Source organism: Parasteatoda tepidariorum, chromosome 10 (genome assembly GCF_982258835.1).
Source record: "Parasteatoda tepidariorum strain Cologne lab strain chromosome 10, Ptep-v5.0, whole genome shotgun sequence".
In the NCBI taxonomy this organism is placed as follows: Eukaryota; Metazoa; Arthropoda; class Arachnida; order Araneae; family Theridiidae; genus Parasteatoda; species Parasteatoda tepidariorum.
The window spans coordinates 49,550,470-49,570,874 of record NC_141764.1 but is presented as its reverse complement, the minus strand read 5'-3'; the positions used below and the strand labels follow the sequence as shown (position 1 = coordinate 49,570,874).

Genomic DNA, 20,405 nt, shown 5'->3' with positions numbered 1-20,405 from the left:
AAAAGAATAAATTAAAAATCAACTTAGCAACCAAGCAAATTGCTAAATTTTACAGCAGATGCCTTAACCAGGGAAGACAGGCTGACATTGAATACCTTTTAAAGATTGGAAGAAACAACAAAACAAAAAAAGTTCCACCCCCCCCCCCTAAACCAAAGTTTGCATCTAAGAATAAAGAAAAAGATGCCCTTGTTCTTTTTCAACTGTATTTAGATTACATTTCTAACAGAATTGTAGTGAGGTTTCACATTCTTTAACTTTTATGGTTCTCAAGAAGTAAGGCTTAAAATTACCTTTGTTTCATTTCAAGCATTTTGTATACTTAATATTTTTGAACAATACAATTTTATAATCTATTGATTAAAAACACTTAAAACATTTTAACTATGAGTAATTAATGACAATAAAAAAGTAGATGACATCAAGAGTTAGGAAGTGAGATCACCAGTATGAAAATTATATTCCTTTGCTCTCTTAAAAACTCTCTCTTCTGGCCACTCTCAGTTATCATTGCAAACACAAAGATTTCTTTCTTGAGCTAATTTCAACCATTCAGCCCGATTCTCTCTAACTCCATCCATTAAGGGCTTCAACTGTTCAGAAATATTAGAAAATGCCTGCAAAAATAATATCAATTAGTTTTATAATTGTTCTTTGAAATTTTTTCATCATATTTCTCACTGCTAAAGTGCAGAAATCAGTTATTCTGTAGATAATCCAGCACAGTGTTCCCCAACAACCAGTCCGTGGATCAAATGGTGCGGGGCTGCCCATTTCATTGCAACTAAATTTAAATTCCTAGGTTTATACCCCAAATTAAAAAAAACTGTGTTTCATTAAATTTTTATTTATTTAAAGAAACCCTCTGAAGGTAGAGACATAAATTTGTAATGTATCATTGTCTCAGATTACCTCCATATGGAACCGTCTCATTGCTAGGAAACAAGCTCAGGGTTCTCATTGATTTAACGTTCTAGTAAGTTAAAATGTTAAATCACTTTATATTTATATTTTGCTGTAACTGTATTTTATTTTGTAAGGCATGTTTAAATACAATTAAATAAAAATTAATAAATCAAAATAATCCAAAACAGTCGTGTCAAAGATACGGCCCGCGATCGCAATGTGTCACAGAAAGACGAATCATGTTTTTTAGAGCATTTAGACTTCACTCGATTCCTCGACAGAAATTTTACAATCCACACACTACATTTATAAGTAATTTCAAGGGCAGCGAGTGATAGACAGTAACACCATTTCTTAGCAACAAGTGGAATCTTCTACGCGCTTCGAGTCTAGGCTAGAACCTTCCTATCGATATGAAAGGAGTGCGTCGGAGCGACGTGAGTCAGGGAAATTGCATATTTTTTCATAGAATGGAAAGGTAAACCACTGTGTTTGATTTGCAATCAAACAGTTGCTGTTTGTAAGGAGTTTAATTTGAAGAGACACTATGATACGAACCATAAATCAAAATTCAATTGTTACACTGAAAAAATAAGAATGAACACATTGTCATCTTTAAAATTTAAAGTGCAAGGTCAACAATCGATGTTTACTAAAGCTAATACGGAGAGAAAAGATGCCCTGAAATCAAGCTTTATTGCATTAGAAATCGCGAAGAGATCAAAAACTTTCATTGATGGTGATTTTATTAAAGACTGTATGTTGAAAGTTGCCAATGTTTCCTTTCCATTTCAAAAGTCAATAATACAAAATATTTCGCTCTCAAGAGACACTGTTGCTTCAAGAATAAATGATTTATCTCAAAATTTGGTTCTTCAACTGCAGGAGAAAATTAAGGAATTTACAAACTTTTCACTGACTGTTGATGAGAGCACTGATACTGTTGATACGAGGTATTAACAGTAACTTTGAAGTAACTGAAGAACTATTAAAGTGCGTTCCATTGACATATACTACAACAGCAAATGATATTTATTATGCGATTGAGCATTTGATAGCAGAATATAAACTCGACTGGAATATACTTAGCAGCACAACTACGGATGGCGCTCCTGCCATGGCCGGCAAACGTTCGGGCGTTGTAACTAAATTTAAACAGAAAACATCAGGGAGTTTCATGAGATTTCACTGTATAATTCATCAGGGATCATTGGCATCAAAACATTTAAAAATGGACCACGTCATGCAACCTATAATTAAAATAGTAAATTTTATAAGGAGAAGAGGACTAAATCGCCGACAGTTCAGGCAGTTTTTACAAGATTTGGACGAAAATTTTTCTGATGTCCCTTATTTCCCTAGTTTCAGAAAGATTTTTTGCATTACGTGACCCTATTCAAGCTTTCATGTTAGAAAAAGGCAACCCAATTGATTATGACAATAACAGGTGGATTGATTGTGCCTTTTTGGTAGATATGAATAAACATTTGACTGATCTGAATGTAAAGGTACAGGGTAAAAATCTGATTGTCACTCAAATGTATTCATGTATTCAAGCCTTTGAAACAAAGTTGAAGTTGAGGGAAAATCAGGTAAAAAATCAAACTTTGGATCATTTCCTTCATTTAAAATCATTTGGCATAGTGAACCAAAAAAAAATTGGATCAATATTCTCAACATCTGCAAAATCTGATCACGGAATTCAACAATCATTTTGAAGACTTCTAAAAAGAGAATGAAATGGAATTCCCATATTTCAACAATCCATTCAATTTTGAAGCTTCACAGGCACCAGCTCATTTGCAAATGGAGTTGATAGATCTTCAATCGGAATAATTACTCTCTTTTATAACTTTGATATGATTTTTAACAACGCTATATTATATACAATATAATTAAATAAATAAAATGTTATTATAATTCAGTAATTTTTTTTATTTGAATCTGGCCGGCCTACAGATTCTAAATTTAATATATGGCCTTCTGCAAAATTGAGTTTGACACCTCTGATCTAAAATATAAACAATCAACGTCCCCCCCCCCCCCCCCGCTGGCCGTGGTAAAATTAACAAGCATTGACAGGTCCATGGTGATAAAAAGGTTGGGAAACACTGTTCTAGCATACCAGCCAACATTGGAGAAATAAAATAACAAAGATTTTACTAGCGACATTTCTACGGCTACAAGGTAGTCTTTGTCAAAAAGAGAAATTCAAAATTGGAAATAATGTACGCACATATATTTAGCGAATTAGAAAATATGTATATAAATTTTAATCAAAAGAATATTTTTTAAACCATTATTTATAATTACTTAAACTATTTTAATTTATAACCGTCGTTGCACAGCCGACTCAATTTTGGGTTAAGGACTACTATATTCAACTCCTTAGCCTTATAATTTTTAACCTAATCCAGAAGACAAGGGAACTCCTGGATCGAGTATTGGAAGAAATTTGCCTTTGTGGAGGACTTTTTGAGGGAACTAACCCACATTTGAGTTACATGGTGAGAAAAACCATGAAAACCTCCCCTGGTTAGCCTGACAGCAAGGGGACTCTATAGATCCATCTACTACTGAGGATATTTTACTTTGGCAGAGTGGTCACTGCAAGCTGGATGCGGAATTCGTATAGACCAGTTATTGCTGGGATTCAAACCCGGTTCACCTCATTGGAAGGCGAACGCTCTATTTCCATGAGCTATCCACGGCTCGACTTAAACTATACTCAACATACTGTAGTACTGGCAATAGTACCATCTGTTGAGAAATACGATAAGTATTTTTGCCATCAGTGGATATTTTATCACGAAGCTTTACGAAATATACGGGTTACGGGATATACGGGTGAAAATACATGGGTAAACAGGAGATAGTCGAAAAATACAGGAGACTTAGCAGGTATGTTCCAGCTAATGTACAGATTAACAGGGATGACTCGTTAAAGTGCCAAAAAGGTAGTTTGAAAACAGCCATGATAATCTGGACATTACCAAGTAATTGTCAAGGTTAAAATGAGATCTTTACAGTAAATTCTATCTATTCTGTAAACTTCAACTAATATGTTATTTTTAATTATCTATAAAATAAAGTACCTACAATCAAATAATCAGCACTTTAGTTGATGGGACAAATCACTTTAAAAACTATAATATGCAGTTCAAATTAAGAAAATTAACAAAATGTTATCAGGGATCTGTTTAGAAGAAATTTAGGTCCGTTAACGGACCCTTCGCAAAATATCTTTTCATAAAAAAGGACCATTCACAAAATAATTTATCTTTTAATCGGGCCCTTCACAAATTTGTTTATCTTCATTATTGTTTTGCTAATCGAATACACCCTTCCCAGGGGAAAAAAAAGAAAGACGGAATTCCAAATTTCCCTACATTTGAATTCAAAATGTAGTATTCTAAGAAAATATTTCTACTTTTACAAACATCGTTTTCACACTCTTTTTAATATTAAATGAATAATTTATCAATTTATATTTATTCATAAAATTAATTAATAGAATATTATGTAAATGATATATTGTATACAACTAAACAAAGAATATCGTGTTTAAATTTGACAGTTTCTCGGTGGAACAGTTTAGATTTAACAGACCTTTAAATCAATCTTAGCTACCTGTTCTTACCCCACTTTTCTCTAAATTAATTCTACTGTGAGTTTAAGTAATTCATTTTCTTTTCTAAACAAAGTCGAATCTATTCTTATCTTTATTTACTGTTGCTTTTTATTCCTCTTTATCAACAGGGACATCTTGATTAAGTTAATGAAACCATGCATTCAAACAAGATATGTTACAGTATGTGCAGGAGTGGTTTGAATTAAATTATGTTTTGTGCAAAATAGATAAACTTTGAAGCTTCACATATACTGAAGGGCACCAAGATGACCACTTTGGAGCCCAGCAAGAGGCATCAATTATTTCCTATTGATGTCCCCATCAGAACAAGAATTATGTCAGAAAATTAAAATAATACCAATCATGTTTATGGGCTAAGGGAGTAGTTTGTCCAGAGAAGCAAGTTTCAAGAAAGAAAGGTAAGCATTAAGGATGTACTAGGGTCCTAAAATTTTGCCAGGTACAGATACCCGGTGAGAATTAAATATTTTATTCAGCCTGGTCTGGGTACACAGCAAATATTACAGTTGTTACCAGGTCGGGTATTATAAGATTTATGCAAAACAACATAAAAATCGTATAATTTTCAATTAACGCTTTGAGGCAGATGGGACACCAATGTCTTTTTTATTTACATTTTTCTGATGTTCTAATTATAAGAAAAATATATTTTAGTACTTTTTGATAATAAAAAAACTGCTTCATAGTTACTAAAAAAATCTGTCAGATTATCAGAATTGTAATAAAATATAAAATCAAAAACAAAAAAAAAGCAGTTTTAAAAATTTATTTTTGTATTCATATTAATAATTATTTAATAATTGATTTTGTAAATTAAAGAAATTCAAATGACAAATAATTTTTTCTCTTAGATTTAAATAACTGCATTGTTTGGAAGTGAACATATTTAGGAAAGTTTTACCTTTATCGTAGAAAAAAACATGGGTGTTTCATGCTGTATTTTATAACTAATAAATTATTAAATTGTTATGTATATTATTCACTTATTTTGAACTAAATTAATACAAAATTATAAAAAATAGGTCCAATAAAAATTCTGCGTTAAAGGATTAAAAGAAGAAAAAAATATTTCCCAAGGTATAATTCCAAGGAAATTTATTTTGCACCTAAAAAAAGATAAAAAAATAAGCTTTTATTTAAACCTAATTTGAAATAAAGTTCACAAAAAAAACTGGGACAGTTGTTCTGATGTAAAGAAAAATTAACCTAAAGCTTTTTTGCTTTGAAATGGAAATTTCTGCTAATAGTAGACTTTCTAGTTAATTTTTTATTTGGTTTACTAAAATTTTCAATAATATTTATTAATGTAGCTTCTGTTAAACGCAAGCTGTTTTTAAAATATTTTAATGAAATAACATAATATTAAATGAAAAAGTTTTTAACTATAAGGATTTAAAGTTCAATTATCAAAAAAATATAAATGTAATTTACTTGCAATAAAACTGGAGGAAAATTTGATCTAATAAATAACTTTTTCTGTATAACTTAACCAGACAGGTTAAAAATTGAATTTATTGAACTAACAAGTAAGAAATTCACTTTCTAGTAAAAATTTACTTCAAAGTCATAAATGGTTAATTTTATTTATACCTGCTTCTTTTCAATATAAACCTAAATCTACTTATGGAATGAAGTATTTCATTGAATAACGTAAAAATAAAAAGTTTTTTTTTTTTTTAACTACCTTAAAAATTTTGTTCTAACAGTTAATTGGGTTACTGGTTATAACATGAGGTTGTATTTACTCGGAAATTAATCTGCAATGTTTAAATTAGTAACTGTTATCCATTACAGTTCTATTTAAATGTCAAATCTACAAACCTAAATAAAACACATCTTTGAATTTTAAATCAATGTATTTCCCTATTAATTTAGTATTTAGAATTAATTTCCGAATTTGCATGTCCATCTCCTAAGCAGATGCTTCTTTTCAGCTAACATAATTCTTGGTCACAAAGGTGGTAACTTTACCAAGATTTCTCTGAAATAAAACTCTGCAGACTAAAATATAAATTAATGCCTAAACCAATTTTTTTATCTGAACAAAATAATGTTTGAATTCTTGGATATCTAATACTATAATTATTTTGATGAATGGTTTTTAAGGTTACTATAAATTTGAATGTGGTTTTGTCAAATAAAGATCAGCATTACATAGCTGGCAACCTCTAGTTATAAAAATGCAGAAGAAATGCCTAAAAATGCAGAAGATTTGCAACTGCATACTAATTACTAATAAATTTATAAAATAAAAAAAAAATACTCCCCTTTTTTTAGAAACAAAAAAAGGAAGAAAAAAATTAAAAAAAACTTTCAACCAGCTACTTGAGGGTACAATATTCATTTATTAATTCTTGATTAAAGGGAAATATATAACATTTTAAGACTTATATTAACATTAGTTTAATTGCACTATATGTACTACATACTTGTATATATATAAACTCAATAGAAATTATGGAAAAAGAATTACATCAAAAAAACTTTTTTTTGGCAAAGATGATTTAGTAGCACTTTTTGCTTTTACTAAAAATTCTTTCAAAAAGTCTCTATCAAAACAAAATATTTCTTCTTTAGACTTAATTAATAAAAGTTTTGTAAGAGTCTCATCAGACATCAATGAGCGGACTTGAGTCCCAGTTTTTTTACTACAGAAAACACCCTTTCGTATTCAGCATTGCTGTGGGGTATAGTCAATATAGTCTGACTTAAAGAAAATACTAGTTATCGGGTGGACAGGTAAAATGCAGAAGATCTTATCTTCTGCGCATAAAAAATAGCTAAAATAAGTAAAAATGAGAAAAGCTTCTGCAAAATACGGAAGGGTTGGCAGCTATGATTAGCTGGCAATTTTACCAGGTAGGTAAAATTGCAATGTACCCGATCTTGGGACTAAAAATTGAGTGCACTTACTTTGTAATGGGTAGTGAAATTCTTTTGCCAGATGCAGGTAAAAAAATAATTAACCGGGTACATCCTCAAAAACAACTATCAATATAATTCTTAAAGCTGATTTTCCTTATTAACCTAGAAGCCTCTTAAGCCTTGCTACCCTAAATTATCTAATTTTATCAACCCCTATGCAAGAATGGAAAATTGTATGAAAAGAACTTTAAGTTATAAACAAATTAATGACCACACCCTACCATAAAGCAATTCAAATACAGACATCAATCAAGTAAACTTATTTTCTCATGAACATATCTAATCAACTTGAATAAAGCACAAGTAATGGCACAAAGATAATTTTTTTTACTCTTTGTTTCAACACTGCGGAAGATTTTTGATTATGGATTCAAAACTATACTTTTTGTGTACCATTATTTGCACTTTTTAGCATAGAGCAGACAGTGTACTCTATCATAACTTGGATTCCCATTATTGAGAGGTAAAGTTTATATAAACAGATTTAAAATTGTAAACTGAGAACAGTGTATTTAAAATAGTAAATTAGTTAGAAATCATTGAAAAATAAATTTAATATTTGTAGCAACCAAACTAAAAATTGTTAAAAGCAATTTCATAAAATAATTACACATAGTATTTAAATATTTTTTTCTGTACCTCATAAACTGGTGCACAAATGGAATCAATGAATCGCACTTGCATCAAAGGTAACTCTTCTTTCTTATCCCGATTCATCATATCCTTGTAATAAAAATAAAAACATTGTTAAAAAAAACTTATAAAAGGCAATAAACTATTTTTTCGGTAATTAGAAAAATAAATTCTTAATACATACAATAGGTTGAATCTTTAGTTGCTCCTTTTCTATATCTCCTTGTTGAAAAAATTCACTAGCTACAAGCTCAGCAACCTGCAAAAGTAATAAAGCAATTTAAAAATTTCTCAGATCTAAAACTTTGAAATAATATGCTATAACAATTTTTAGTTAAATTTCAATATTAAAAAATTTAATTCCTAAAACATTTTTTTCTTGATTTTAGACCTTCAAATCTAGAATTAATATAGCAAAAAGGTTTGAAATATTTTTTTTATTTAATTTTTACAGCTTTCAGTAATGTAAAAAATATTTAATCAGATTACAAAATACCTTTTTGTTGATTATAAGGTTCATAGAAGTACTAATTAAAGTACAGTGAGCAAAAAGCAAACAAATGGATCACCCTGAGTATCTTTCGATCTAATGATTAAATTTTCATGTTTTAGGACTTAATTCTAATGGCTCGAAGGGGTGACCTCAAATATGCAAATTAATAAGTGCAGACGATATTTTAAGTTACGAAATCAGATACAAAAACGCACTTTCTCTGAAAAAACATTTCTGACCTCTTAAATATAGGGCGGGGGATGCAACTCGGGAAATATGGTCCCAATAGTTTGGTCAGCAGTGCTCCAAAGTTTTGGACCCCTTAATGTTAATTTTACTTTTTGAATATTTTGCTATATCTCGAGAGCTTTTTAAGTGAATTAACAAAATATTACAACACAATTATAAAATTCCTTTATCCAAAAATAATTCCATGCATAAAATAACTTTTAATAAATATTTATTATTTACTAAACCTTTAGTAATTATTTAAGAATGGTCAAAAAAACTTTAAATTGTAAAGTACAGTTTTTGCATCATTTTAAAGAAAGAAACTTTTATAAGGCAAAATACAAAATTGAAGTTTAATCGGTCAAACAGTTCCTGAGAAATAGAATTTTAAGTGTCTGAGTTTTTTGAAATTCAATTTCTCAGGAACTATTTGACCGATTTTGTTCAAATTTTGTATTTTGCCATATAAAACTACATTCTTTAAAATGATGCAAAAAGTTTTATACCACCGTTCTTAAATAAAATAATAAAAAATATTTACTAAATGCTCTTTTTTGCAAGGAATTATGTTTGAATAAACGAATTTTATAATTATGTGTAATAATTTTTCAATTCACTAAAAAAGTTTTTGAGCTATAACAAACTGCGCAAAAAGTAAAATTAACAATAAAGGGGTCTAAACTTGCAAGCGCTCTCTAACAAAACGATTGGGACTTTATTTCCCAGATTGCAGCTAAGCTATATTTAGAGGGTCAGAAATTGAAATCCATCAACAACAAAAAAAGTAGATTAATTCCGAGAAAGTAAGTTTTTGTTTCAGATTTCGTAAGTTTAAATATTGTATGCACTTATTAATTAGCATATTTGAGGTAACCCCGTTCAGTCATTAAAAGTGAGTCCTGGAGCGTAAAAATTCGATCATTAGATAAAAAGTTATTCAGAATAGTCCTTTCTTGTTTTAGCACAATGTACATTGCTTAATAAACCTAGTGATTACAATAAAAGGATAAGTTTAGTATTTTTATTAGCTAAAACTGGTAGTCACACAAGAAATAAACAATATAAATTAAGGTTTTGATACACTTTATATCAGCACATCATATTATAACAACACATCAAAATATTTTCTGTAATAGCTACATAACATTAATAGATACTGTATACAGTACAGAACTCGTTATCCGGAAATCAGAAAACCGGAACGAAATTCTATAAATTTTTCCGCCAATTTTTTAAAAAAATGTTTTTTATCCTCATAAGATTTTAGGACTTTTCTTTCTTTTTTAAAAGATGTTTACCTTACCATCATTTTGGAAATAATCATTAGTGTATTCCTTCATCGTTTTTTCCTCTTTTTAAGATTCTTTCCAAATATTATTATTTTTTTTAGTTTGGTTTAACAATAAAAGAAACGGCTTTTTGTAGCGATTCAGAAAACCGGAAAAATCAGTTATCCGGAATAGTGATGGTCCCAATCGTTCCGGATAATCGGATCCCTACTGTATTTAGCTTTTCACATTCACTATTAAGTTATTTCATCATTTCTTAACACTTTTAAAGCATTAAACTATCCACACATTCTGCTAATTGAAAGATGTAGCTACTTACAACTCTTTGTATGTCCCACGGTTTTGTGATGGCAGCAATATCACAAGCAGTCATTAACATTGCTCTAAAATGAAATAAATGTACACATAAAGACATTACTCTGATCTTCATCAAAACAAATATCAGGATAAAAAACTAAATTTTATAAGAGTAAGAGTGAAAAAAGTTAAACTTTGTCATAATTATTGAAACAAAAAGAGATTTTCATTTTTATAAAAAGATTCAATCAAGTATGAAAGATTAAGCTTTTTAATAGCATTTATTGCAAATTGTTTCATTTTAGAATGGTGCCCAGTGGCTGAATTTACACGATTAGTAAAATTAAAAATTCAATTACGAAATAGAAAATTTTAAATTTTTGAAGTCCCTAGAGCAATAATTCAGAAAGTTTATCAAAAAAATTACCTATTTTATAATTAAAAAATTAAATTCATTTTTATTCTATAATTAATTCCTTTTTTGTAAACACAGTGACACACACTTTAAACTAGTAATGCATACTAGCTACAATTAAAAATATCTTGCAGAAGGATAGTACTGCTAAGGAGGTTTGTCGCAAAAGCTTGAAAAAATTCAGCCACTGGACACCATTCTAAATTAAATAATTTGCAAGAAAATGCTATTAAAAAGCTTCATGTTCAATACTTGACTGAAATGAAAATTAAGGTCTTAACAAGTGATTTAAAGATTTACAAATAGGCGAAATGAAATGAATTATTTGAACCCTATATGGACAAATTTTTTCAAATATTTCGTGTGATTATTACCAAACCTGTTTCCTGCCAGGGAACAGGTTTTTTGAGCAGAAAAAAAATAGTAAAAAAAATTTTGAAGTCAACATTTGAAAAGTTAAAGTGACACCAAAAATATATCTATATGAATTTCGGACAGTACAACAGTGTTTGTCTAAAAGGTGTGCACTTGGTCAGAACCAATTAACTTTTTGGGGCTCTAGACAACACAATTTAAAGTGGCCATTTAATACTTTGCTTATGTGGTGCCGCTCGAAAATGAATAACTTAGAATCCCAGTTTTTTTTCTCCTCATTATTGATTTCTTTATTAATTTCATTGAAAAAATGAACAACTTATTATTATTTTTTTTTTGAATTTTGTATACATAAAATTTAAAAATAAATAAATAAGCTAGTGGCTCTTAAAGGTGAGGAATTTTGGGCTTAAGGGCTTTGCTTAAATAGTCATATAACTTTATTTTTTAATTCTTATCTACATGAAGTGTTTAGTACGTAAAAAATAGAAAAGTGGAAAATAATAGTATGGCTAAGAGAGCGGTCCAAAGTTTGGACCCCTTAACGTTAATATAATTTTTGTATTTCGCCATATCTCGAATTTTTTAAAGCGAAGTGAAAATTTCTTGCACACAATTACAAAATTTATTTTTCCAAAGATAGTTCTACTCTTTTTTTTACTTTTAGTAAATTTTTAATAGTAAGAGCTACAATTTATCACATAATTTTAAAGAATGCAATTTTAATTGGCAAAATACACAATTTGAGCAACATTGGTTCAATAGTTCTTGAGAAATTGAATTTTGAAAAAGTCATATTTTTAAAATTAGGTTTCTCAGGAGCTAAATTTCGCTTAAATCTCGTATTTTGCCATGTAATATTACATTCTTTAAAATGATGTAAAAAATCAGTATAACTTACAATTCAAATTTTCCTAACTATTATTAAATAAAATGCTACAAATAATAAATATTTACTAAAAGTTATTTTTTGCAGGGAATTATCTTTAGATAAACTAATTTAATGATTATGCGCGAAAATTTTTCAACTCACTTAAAACGTTCTCGAGATATGGTAAAATGCGTCAAAAGTAAAATTAAGGTGTTCAAACTTTGGATCGTTTCCCGACTTAATAATTGTTACCATATTTCCCAGATGGTGGCTACCCACTATATTTGGGGGGTCACAAATCAAGATCCTAAGAAAAAAGGTATTTCGAGAAAGAACGTTTTTCGAATTTCTTAACTTTATATTTGAGGATCGAGTAAGATCAAGTCCATAAATTTGAAGTTCCGATCATTAGATCAAAGGTCATTTAGGGTGGTCCATTTATTTTTCTGTGTACTGTACATAAAAATATTTATGAATCAAAAAAATATTATTTTAAAAACTTTCTTACCTAAGTAATTCACGGTTGTCTTCCCTTTTCCAGGTATAGTTACCAGTTTCTACCAACTTAAAAAATATTCCACGCCGCCTGAAATATATATAAAAATTCGATCAGTAAAACTGACTTCAGCATTGATTTTGAAACTAAAATTATACTTTACACTACAAAAAGTACGAAGTCATTTAATCAACACTCAGAAGTTTTAATAAATGTTATAAAAGTGCCACAATAAATCTTGTCACAGTGGCATAAATTAAAGTCATAAAAAAAACCTCTAAAAAAATAATGCATTTTGCCATTGATGTAATCTGTCACTAGTCTGCCAGACAATATTTTTAAAAGTTTTTACACTTATTTCCTCCAATGAATTTTTAATTTCGTTTTGATCTTTTTTTTTCTAGAAATCAAAAAAAATCAAACAAAAAAATTTCAGTTCAATTCATTTTTAAACAGCCTGATACAAAGAAAAAGATTGCTTAGTAGATTTTCTTACAATCTATATAATATATCAAAATTCTTTCCAAGCCCAGTATAATAGGAAAAAGAAACTTATTTAGAACTTTTTCAACTGGAAATATAATTTTATAGAGTAATTGACAGAAATAGTTTTAGAAAAGAAAGTTTTTTACAAAGCTAAATTCTCACTAATTAAAAAAAAAAAAAGAGAATCATTAAATGTGTAACACAATAAAGCTGATTGAACAGAAAAAAAAGAAAATTTAAGAGTGCAAAAATAATTAATAGATAATTGAATACCTGAAATAAACAGCTAGATCTGTGGCTAAAATTGCGTCTTCAAGCACATGAACAATGTATGAATATTCATCAGGTGATAAATGACTAAGAATTTGATTTCCCTGAACAAAATAAAAATGTTTAAATTACAAATACGTAAAATTATTTTCATTTACATGCATTAATAAGATTAAATTTTTTATGCCACACATTGCAGAGAAAATATGCAGAACAAAGAGCTCATATCATAAGCTCTTTTAGCTCTCATATGTACAAAATATTAAATTATAACAACCTCTAATTTTTATTATTTTGGATACTTCTCTTCTTCTTGCAAAGAAGAAAAATCATAAACATGCTTTAAATAATAAATTTTGTAAAAATTTTTGTTCTTTATAAAAAGATTTTAACACCTAAAGGACCACTCCTAAGATAGCAAAGAAATTCGATTAGACAAAAGACTAGTCCTTCATTAACATTAGTCCTTAAATGTTAAGGACACATTTCCTTTTCTCACATTAATAATTCATAATACAATATTATATTAAATCCTTATTTTGTGTGTAAAAAATGTAGACTCAAAAATATGGCATTTTGAATGAGGACTTATATGGAAACAGTGCATGTCAGATTTGGCAACTAAATAATTGTATTCCAACATTTTGCATGGTGTACAACATTTGAGATTCATTTTTATTATATTTTAGGCAGTAAATATGAAGATTGAATTTGTTTATACTTTGATATTAGAAAACAACCTGAAGAAAAATACTAATTTTGAAAGTATTAAGGTAACAATGTAGAAAATTCACTAGCAAGAAGACAGCCTTTTAGGTATACAGCATAAAATGACAATTGTCGACTTACAGCTTCATGAATTTTCATTAAACAGGATAAAGTTAAAAAACAAAGATCTGAATATCATTGGACAGCAATCATAATTTTAATAAAATTAATGAATGTATTAACTATTAATATTATTTATCATTATTTCATAATAAAATTTTCTACTATTATAGATTTTATTACAATAAATGTATAGTGATGTTTTAATAATTATTAAACAGTAAATAAATTACCTTTACTTTTTTCTAATATATTTTGCATATATATATTTTCAGTGAACATATACAATTACAATAATGAATATAAAATAACTATTTGAAAATGCAAATAAATATTAAGGATTAATGTTTTGCATTATCCTTAATAATAATTAATTTCTTAGTAGAAAAACATTTAAGGAGTATTTTAAATAATTTCTTATAATAATAACTTCTTAGGTGAAAAACATTTAAGGAGTTTTATATAAAATTAAAATTGGAAAATTAAAATACAAATTTGTGGAAAGTTGCAGTGGTAAAGGAGCAAAATGATTAAGTTTAAATTTTATTCCAATCCAATCAGGAATTTAATCTGCGGACCTAAATATGTATTGATACAATAAAAAAATTTCGAACTTTTAATTTTGATGTAACAATCTGTTTTAAAACATCAATAAATAAAAATGATTTGATAGAAAATGGAATAGTAAGTGAAGCAAGTACAGGGCAGAGCTCTCTAACTATAATGAAGTACCAACAAGAGAATTGGTACAATAAACAAGCATTGATGATGGCACTCAAACAATTGCTTTGTACTTTTTTTTTTGTTCTTTATACATACTTTCCTGAAATATTATATTTCAGCACAATGCTTATCACCCCATTGAATTTTGTAAAAAACAAAGTAAATTCCTGTTGTAGTTATGCCCTTAAATTAAATTTTAAATGAAAATATCTAATTAAACTTTATGAACTTATTCTTTTTGTTTTAATTTTATCTTTTTGTTTTGTTTTGTTCATGCTTTATGCATTTTATAAACCATAAATCATATGCCTTTCATTATTGTTTAAAGAAGATAAAAGCAGAAAGAAAAAAAAGTTTAACTAATTACTGTTATTTCTTTTTTCTTATAATTTTATGCTTTATTGTGCACAGTGCATCTCTCAAATAAATTAATATCATGTTAAAGGGAACTCTTTACCTCACTGTTCAAAATCATAATACATTGGTCAAAATGATGGTGCTCCATAGTTGAGGTAGAATATAGCTGTGCAAGTGGTGAACATGATCTATAACATGAAATAAACACAATATTTTAAATGATACAAATGCTTGGATACTTTTAGTTATTTAGAAATTTAACATAAAGTAAAATTCTTTCCTTTAAAAAAAAAAGAGTATTTTTAAGTGCTAAATAAATATTGAGGTCTTTAAAAGCAAGTATATAAAGGAATTGGCTCGATTTTAACAAAAAAAGAGCTAACATTATATATATATTTTTTATCATTTAAAAGAATAATATGATTCAGTTTACTGGGCGTTAAGTTGAAGGATAACTAGCAATGATTTTACAACTAGAAACTTTTTCTAATCACAAAAATAAATGAAATTTATGCTTAAAAAAATTTTTATAAGTTTTTCTGAGAATGTTTCTTTAAAATAAAATTTTAATGTACCATATATTATATTTAATTACATTACATAATAAATTTTCACACGCATACATAAAGGAACATTTTGTAAACAATAAAATATATTTATTTATTAACTACTTAAAAAACTGAAATTTGCACAGTAATATTATATAGTCCTAGTTAAGAGGTCGCTATATCATGGGAGAAACTTTCATTGCAAATTTTATTTAAATTGTTGCATTAAAATTTAAAGTTTAGAGAAAAGAGAGTTCAGACATACCTATAATAAGCCATGAAACTTCAAATGTTGAAAAAATAGTTTTTTTAAAAAATATCACAATGCAAACAAATAATTTGGGAACTTTCCCAAAATATAATTCTAAGTAATCCACTCATAATTTGCTTATATTTCGATATTTAGAATAATCTTTTTCAGAGTTAGAAACTTCATAGCTTACTCTTAGTACGTTTGAAATCACTTTGTTTAAAATGTAAGTTTTTAAATTACGAATGGAAGTGAAAGAGAATTTGCCATGAAGGGTTTCTGCTATGGTATAGCATCCTCCTAATGCATGAAAACAATTCAAATAATTGGTTGGCGTTAAAATATTCTTTCTTTAATTTAAAAGTAAGAAGAAAAAGGATAAAATTAGGAAAATATAACGATTGACATAAATAAATTATTAGGGAAAGGAAAGACATTTTTTGAAATCTATGATTTCATTTAAATTGTGAACACATACTTGATTTGAAAAGAGTTATTTGTCCCTCTGTGATCTAAATCATGACATAAGCATGCTATTAAAAGAGCCAGAGTTTCAACTTCTCCAAACACATGCCACAGTTTAGTAATCTGAAATTTAAAATAAGCATAATCAACTTTTTATACTTTCATCCTGTTAAATCTTTGTTACCTTTAAAGTTATATGTTTTTAGTTTTGGATATGTTTATAGCTACAGACAACGCATAATAATAACAAGGGTCATAGATAACCTGATAAATGAGGACAAACAATTAATGCAATAAGTGCAATGAAATTGCTCCATGATTAATTTACTGCGGAAGGCAGTGATATATCTTTTACTAACACAACTAATAAACATTAAAAAGAAATAGATTAGGGTGCAGCTAGATTTACTGTTTTTAATATATTTTAGTAGTTAAAATCATTTTTCTATTTTACTCAAAAAGAAATAAAGTTAAGTTGTATTATTACCATTCTTCATGTTTTTCTGCATATCTTCCAAAACTGGAAAATTAAAATAGCTCTCATAAAAAACTAGATAGCATTTTTTTTTAATTTTAAAAGTACAGTTCTGATTTAGCAAGACAAAGTTGTTTGTTCTCTAATATGTTGAATTTGTTTCAGGGCTGAGGAATCTCAAGTCAAATTTTTTTTGTTGCAGGAATTGGAACTGAAAACAATTTGCTAATTTGACTCCGTTTAGTTAAAAGTTAAGTATTTTAGATAAGACAAAAATCTTTTTTGTTTCCTTTTTTTTTTATGAAAATTATTACAATTACTTTTCACAATATTAATTAAACACATTTGAATGCTTTTGAGCCTATGTTTGACAAAATAAATAAATAAACACAGGAAATCATTCAAACGATAGAAAAATCGAGATTAGTAAATTAATTGTTTATAAAATATCTTCTAATTTAAAAACTCAAAACTCAAATTGATTTAGCTAAGTTTTTAAGTTAGTTAAAAAATAATTCTTTTTTTTTTTTTTTTTTTTAAGACAATGTATGCGAAAATGTGGGTGGATATAGATATGCGGTTCTTTTTAATTGAAAATATATTGCACCAGAAAACAGGCTATATGCACATTCATTTCAATGTGTACAAATTATTTGCATTACAAAGATGTGTGTTCATTAAAATCCATACACAAAATAAATATATATAAAAAAAAAGGAAGACCCAATAAAATTTTGATTTGTGACCAGATTTTCACATTCCAAGATCTTAATAGTTTCAGGAGTTTATTTTAGATATGGTAATTATTTTGCGATGACAATATTTTTAGTTACAAAATCAGATACAAAAACTTAACAATATTTAAATAAACGCACCCTTTTTTTTCTGATGGATTTGGATTTTAAACCCACAAAATATAAAAGGTAAGCAAAATATGGAAAATAAGGTCTCAATACTTCAAGCAGAGTAGTGGTTGTAAGTTTAGGTAGCTTAACTTAATTTTTTGCACTCCTTAAAAGAATTATAAATTTTATGCATACTATTGTGAAACTATAAGTGAACTAAAAATTAGCCATACAAATTGTTTAAAAATAATTCTAGCAAAAAAAAAAAATTTTATAACTATTTATTATTTCTGATAATTTAATTTCCTAACCATCGAGAAATGTTTGAATTGTTATGTAAAAAAAATTTTTATACTATTTCAATTTACATATTATTATATGACAATTATAAGAGATAATTAAGAAGATAATAATTTGAAGAGAATAGGTTGAATGGTTCTTAAAAAATGAAAACTTTCAGTTGAGATGGCGAAATACACAAAAATATTAACATTAAGGGGCCCAAACCTCTCTACTCATTAAACTATTAGGACAATATTTTCTAGATTGCTGCTGATTTTATTTAGAAGAGCAGTACAATAAGTCAGCTGTTTATTCAAAGAAAGATCATTTTTGGGACCAATTTGTTAATTTCAAATAGCGTCTGTACTACTTAGTAAGCATATTTAAGGCTGAAACTTTTAGGATTAAAACTTCTGCACACTGCACTTAATGCACTTGCTTTTAAAAAATTGTTTTTGGCACTTACAGTTAAAACAGCAAACATCATCTGACTGACATTAAATGCGTGTCTCCAGTTATGGTAAGTAACTTGTCTATAGTTCTTCCTCACACTTAAGAGCCACCTACATAAGACCTAGTTTAAAATAAAATAATATCAGTATATTTCAACCATGAATTTTAAACATTTGAATTTGAAAAACTCCTAAAAACATTAAATTAAATTAAATAAATTTGATAAATCAAAAGTGTGTGGCTGAGAAGAAAATTGATCCCTGATCTCCAAGTAGTTTAAGTTATTATTAGTTATTTGTTTAGTAAATAATAGTTAAGTCTACTTGTTATCTTCATTTCTTAATAAATCTAGAAATGCCTAAACCTCTTTGAATAAGTATGATTATTTCCAATCACCACATACTGAAACATTATCGTCTGCAGCATCTCTATGACGATTTCAAAAGAAACGTTTGGGTTTGCAGCAGAATTTTACACTATATCAAATACTTTCACTATGATTTATAATAAAAACAAATAATTAAACAAATTTGCATAAAGTTTAGATGAGACATATATTTAACCCACAAAGCATTAGTCCTGCTTTTACCATAACTTTAATCAAGTTACTTGCTGCATCAAAAAAAAATTTAAAAAAAGGTTTTCCTACATTATTCAATAACAAGGCAATGGCAAACTTTTTCCCCTGTGTGAAGGATTAAATACCACTTCGAGAGTCAAATATAACGTCTATAAATTAATTCTAGAAGGAAATAAAAAAATTTTAAGGAAAGAATGAATTTACATAAATATTCATTATAACTGAATATGTAATCCCAGGCAATTTTCTTTTTCATAAACTTAGCTTTTGTTTTAATTTAATTTATAGTTCGGCAATTTTTTATTAATTACTTAGTATACATTTTCATCTAAAAATGCTTTTACTTTACTCTCAAATATAATAAATAGCTTTTCACAAAAGGATAAAATAAAGAACAACAAAAATTACAAGACTATTATTTTTCTCCTGCATTCCCCCGAGGAGAAATACCTTAACAAATCTGAAAACCCCTTTCAATATATTTATAACAAGTGACTGTAAAATATAAATAATAACGGAGTAAAATAATTTTGATCTAGGATGGTTTAGTTTTAAAAAAATTTAAGATAAACATTACGTCATATTTTATGTGAAATCTTTCAATCAAATCCAAATCCATAAACATCCTGAGACAAGCTTTCAGCATATCTGGATCATCTAAGCTGAAATCATTGAACTTCAGATCTTGCAGTTTGAAAACATGAGTTGAAGGAATTAGGGATTTCTAGAAAAGAAAAAAGAAAAATGTATTTGCATTACATCACAAGTAATAAATGCAGTGACTGATTTCAAAATATAAATGAATTTAAAATTAATTTTCATTTTGAAATTAATTTTTAAGAAAAATTTTTGCTTATTCTCAGGAAAACTGCAGTAAAGTTTGACAGCATGTAACCAAAGAAATAAAAGACTATTCAGAACCTAATTATTTAAGAACAAGTCTATGAAACTTCTCTTATACACAATTCTACAATATAGGATTTTACCCTAATACAGTTTTGAAACACCTCAATTATTTAACTGTTAGTAATAATTTAATCCCTTAAGTTCCAACTGTTTAGTTTTTATACCAACCTTATTCAGTTTTGAAAGAACTTAATTATTAAAGTAATTTACAATTTTAAAAGATTTAACTATTTAAAAATAATATATACATTTTTTTTATACCTAATCAGTTTTGAAACATCTTAAAAATTTGATATTTGAAACTATTCAATCATTTAAGAACAAGCTATAGAGTTTATTCAGTTTTGAAAACAC

General features: G+C 27.6%; 1 protein-coding gene across 3 annotated transcripts in view; it reads right to left on the bottom strand.

Annotated features, from left to right (window-relative positions):
• Window positions 1-204: 204 nt before the first annotated feature.
• The window catches only part of Pde11 (Phosphodiesterase 11), a 275,071-nt gene continuing 254,870 nt past the window's right edge, over window positions 205-20,405 (bottom strand). For all 3 annotated transcript variants that reach the window (XM_087154280.1, XM_087154281.1, XM_087154282.1), the window contains 10 exons: window positions 19,723-19,869; window positions 18,579-18,686; window positions 16,524-16,633; window positions 15,348-15,435; window positions 13,343-13,443; window positions 12,596-12,673; window positions 10,449-10,512; window positions 8,301-8,375; window positions 8,123-8,206; window positions 205-617 (listed from right to left, as the gene is read on the bottom strand). In XM_087154280.1, coding sequence (XP_087010406.1) covers window positions 501-617; window positions 8,123-8,206; window positions 8,301-8,375; window positions 10,449-10,512; window positions 12,596-12,673; window positions 13,343-13,443; window positions 15,348-15,435; window positions 16,524-16,633; window positions 18,579-18,686; window positions 19,723-19,869 — 972 coding nt within the window. In that variant the 3' untranslated portion in view covers window positions 205-500. The remainder of the gene's footprint in view (window positions 618-8,122; window positions 8,207-8,300; window positions 8,376-10,448; window positions 10,513-12,595; window positions 12,674-13,342; window positions 13,444-15,347; window positions 15,436-16,523; window positions 16,634-18,578; window positions 18,687-19,722; window positions 19,870-20,405) is intronic.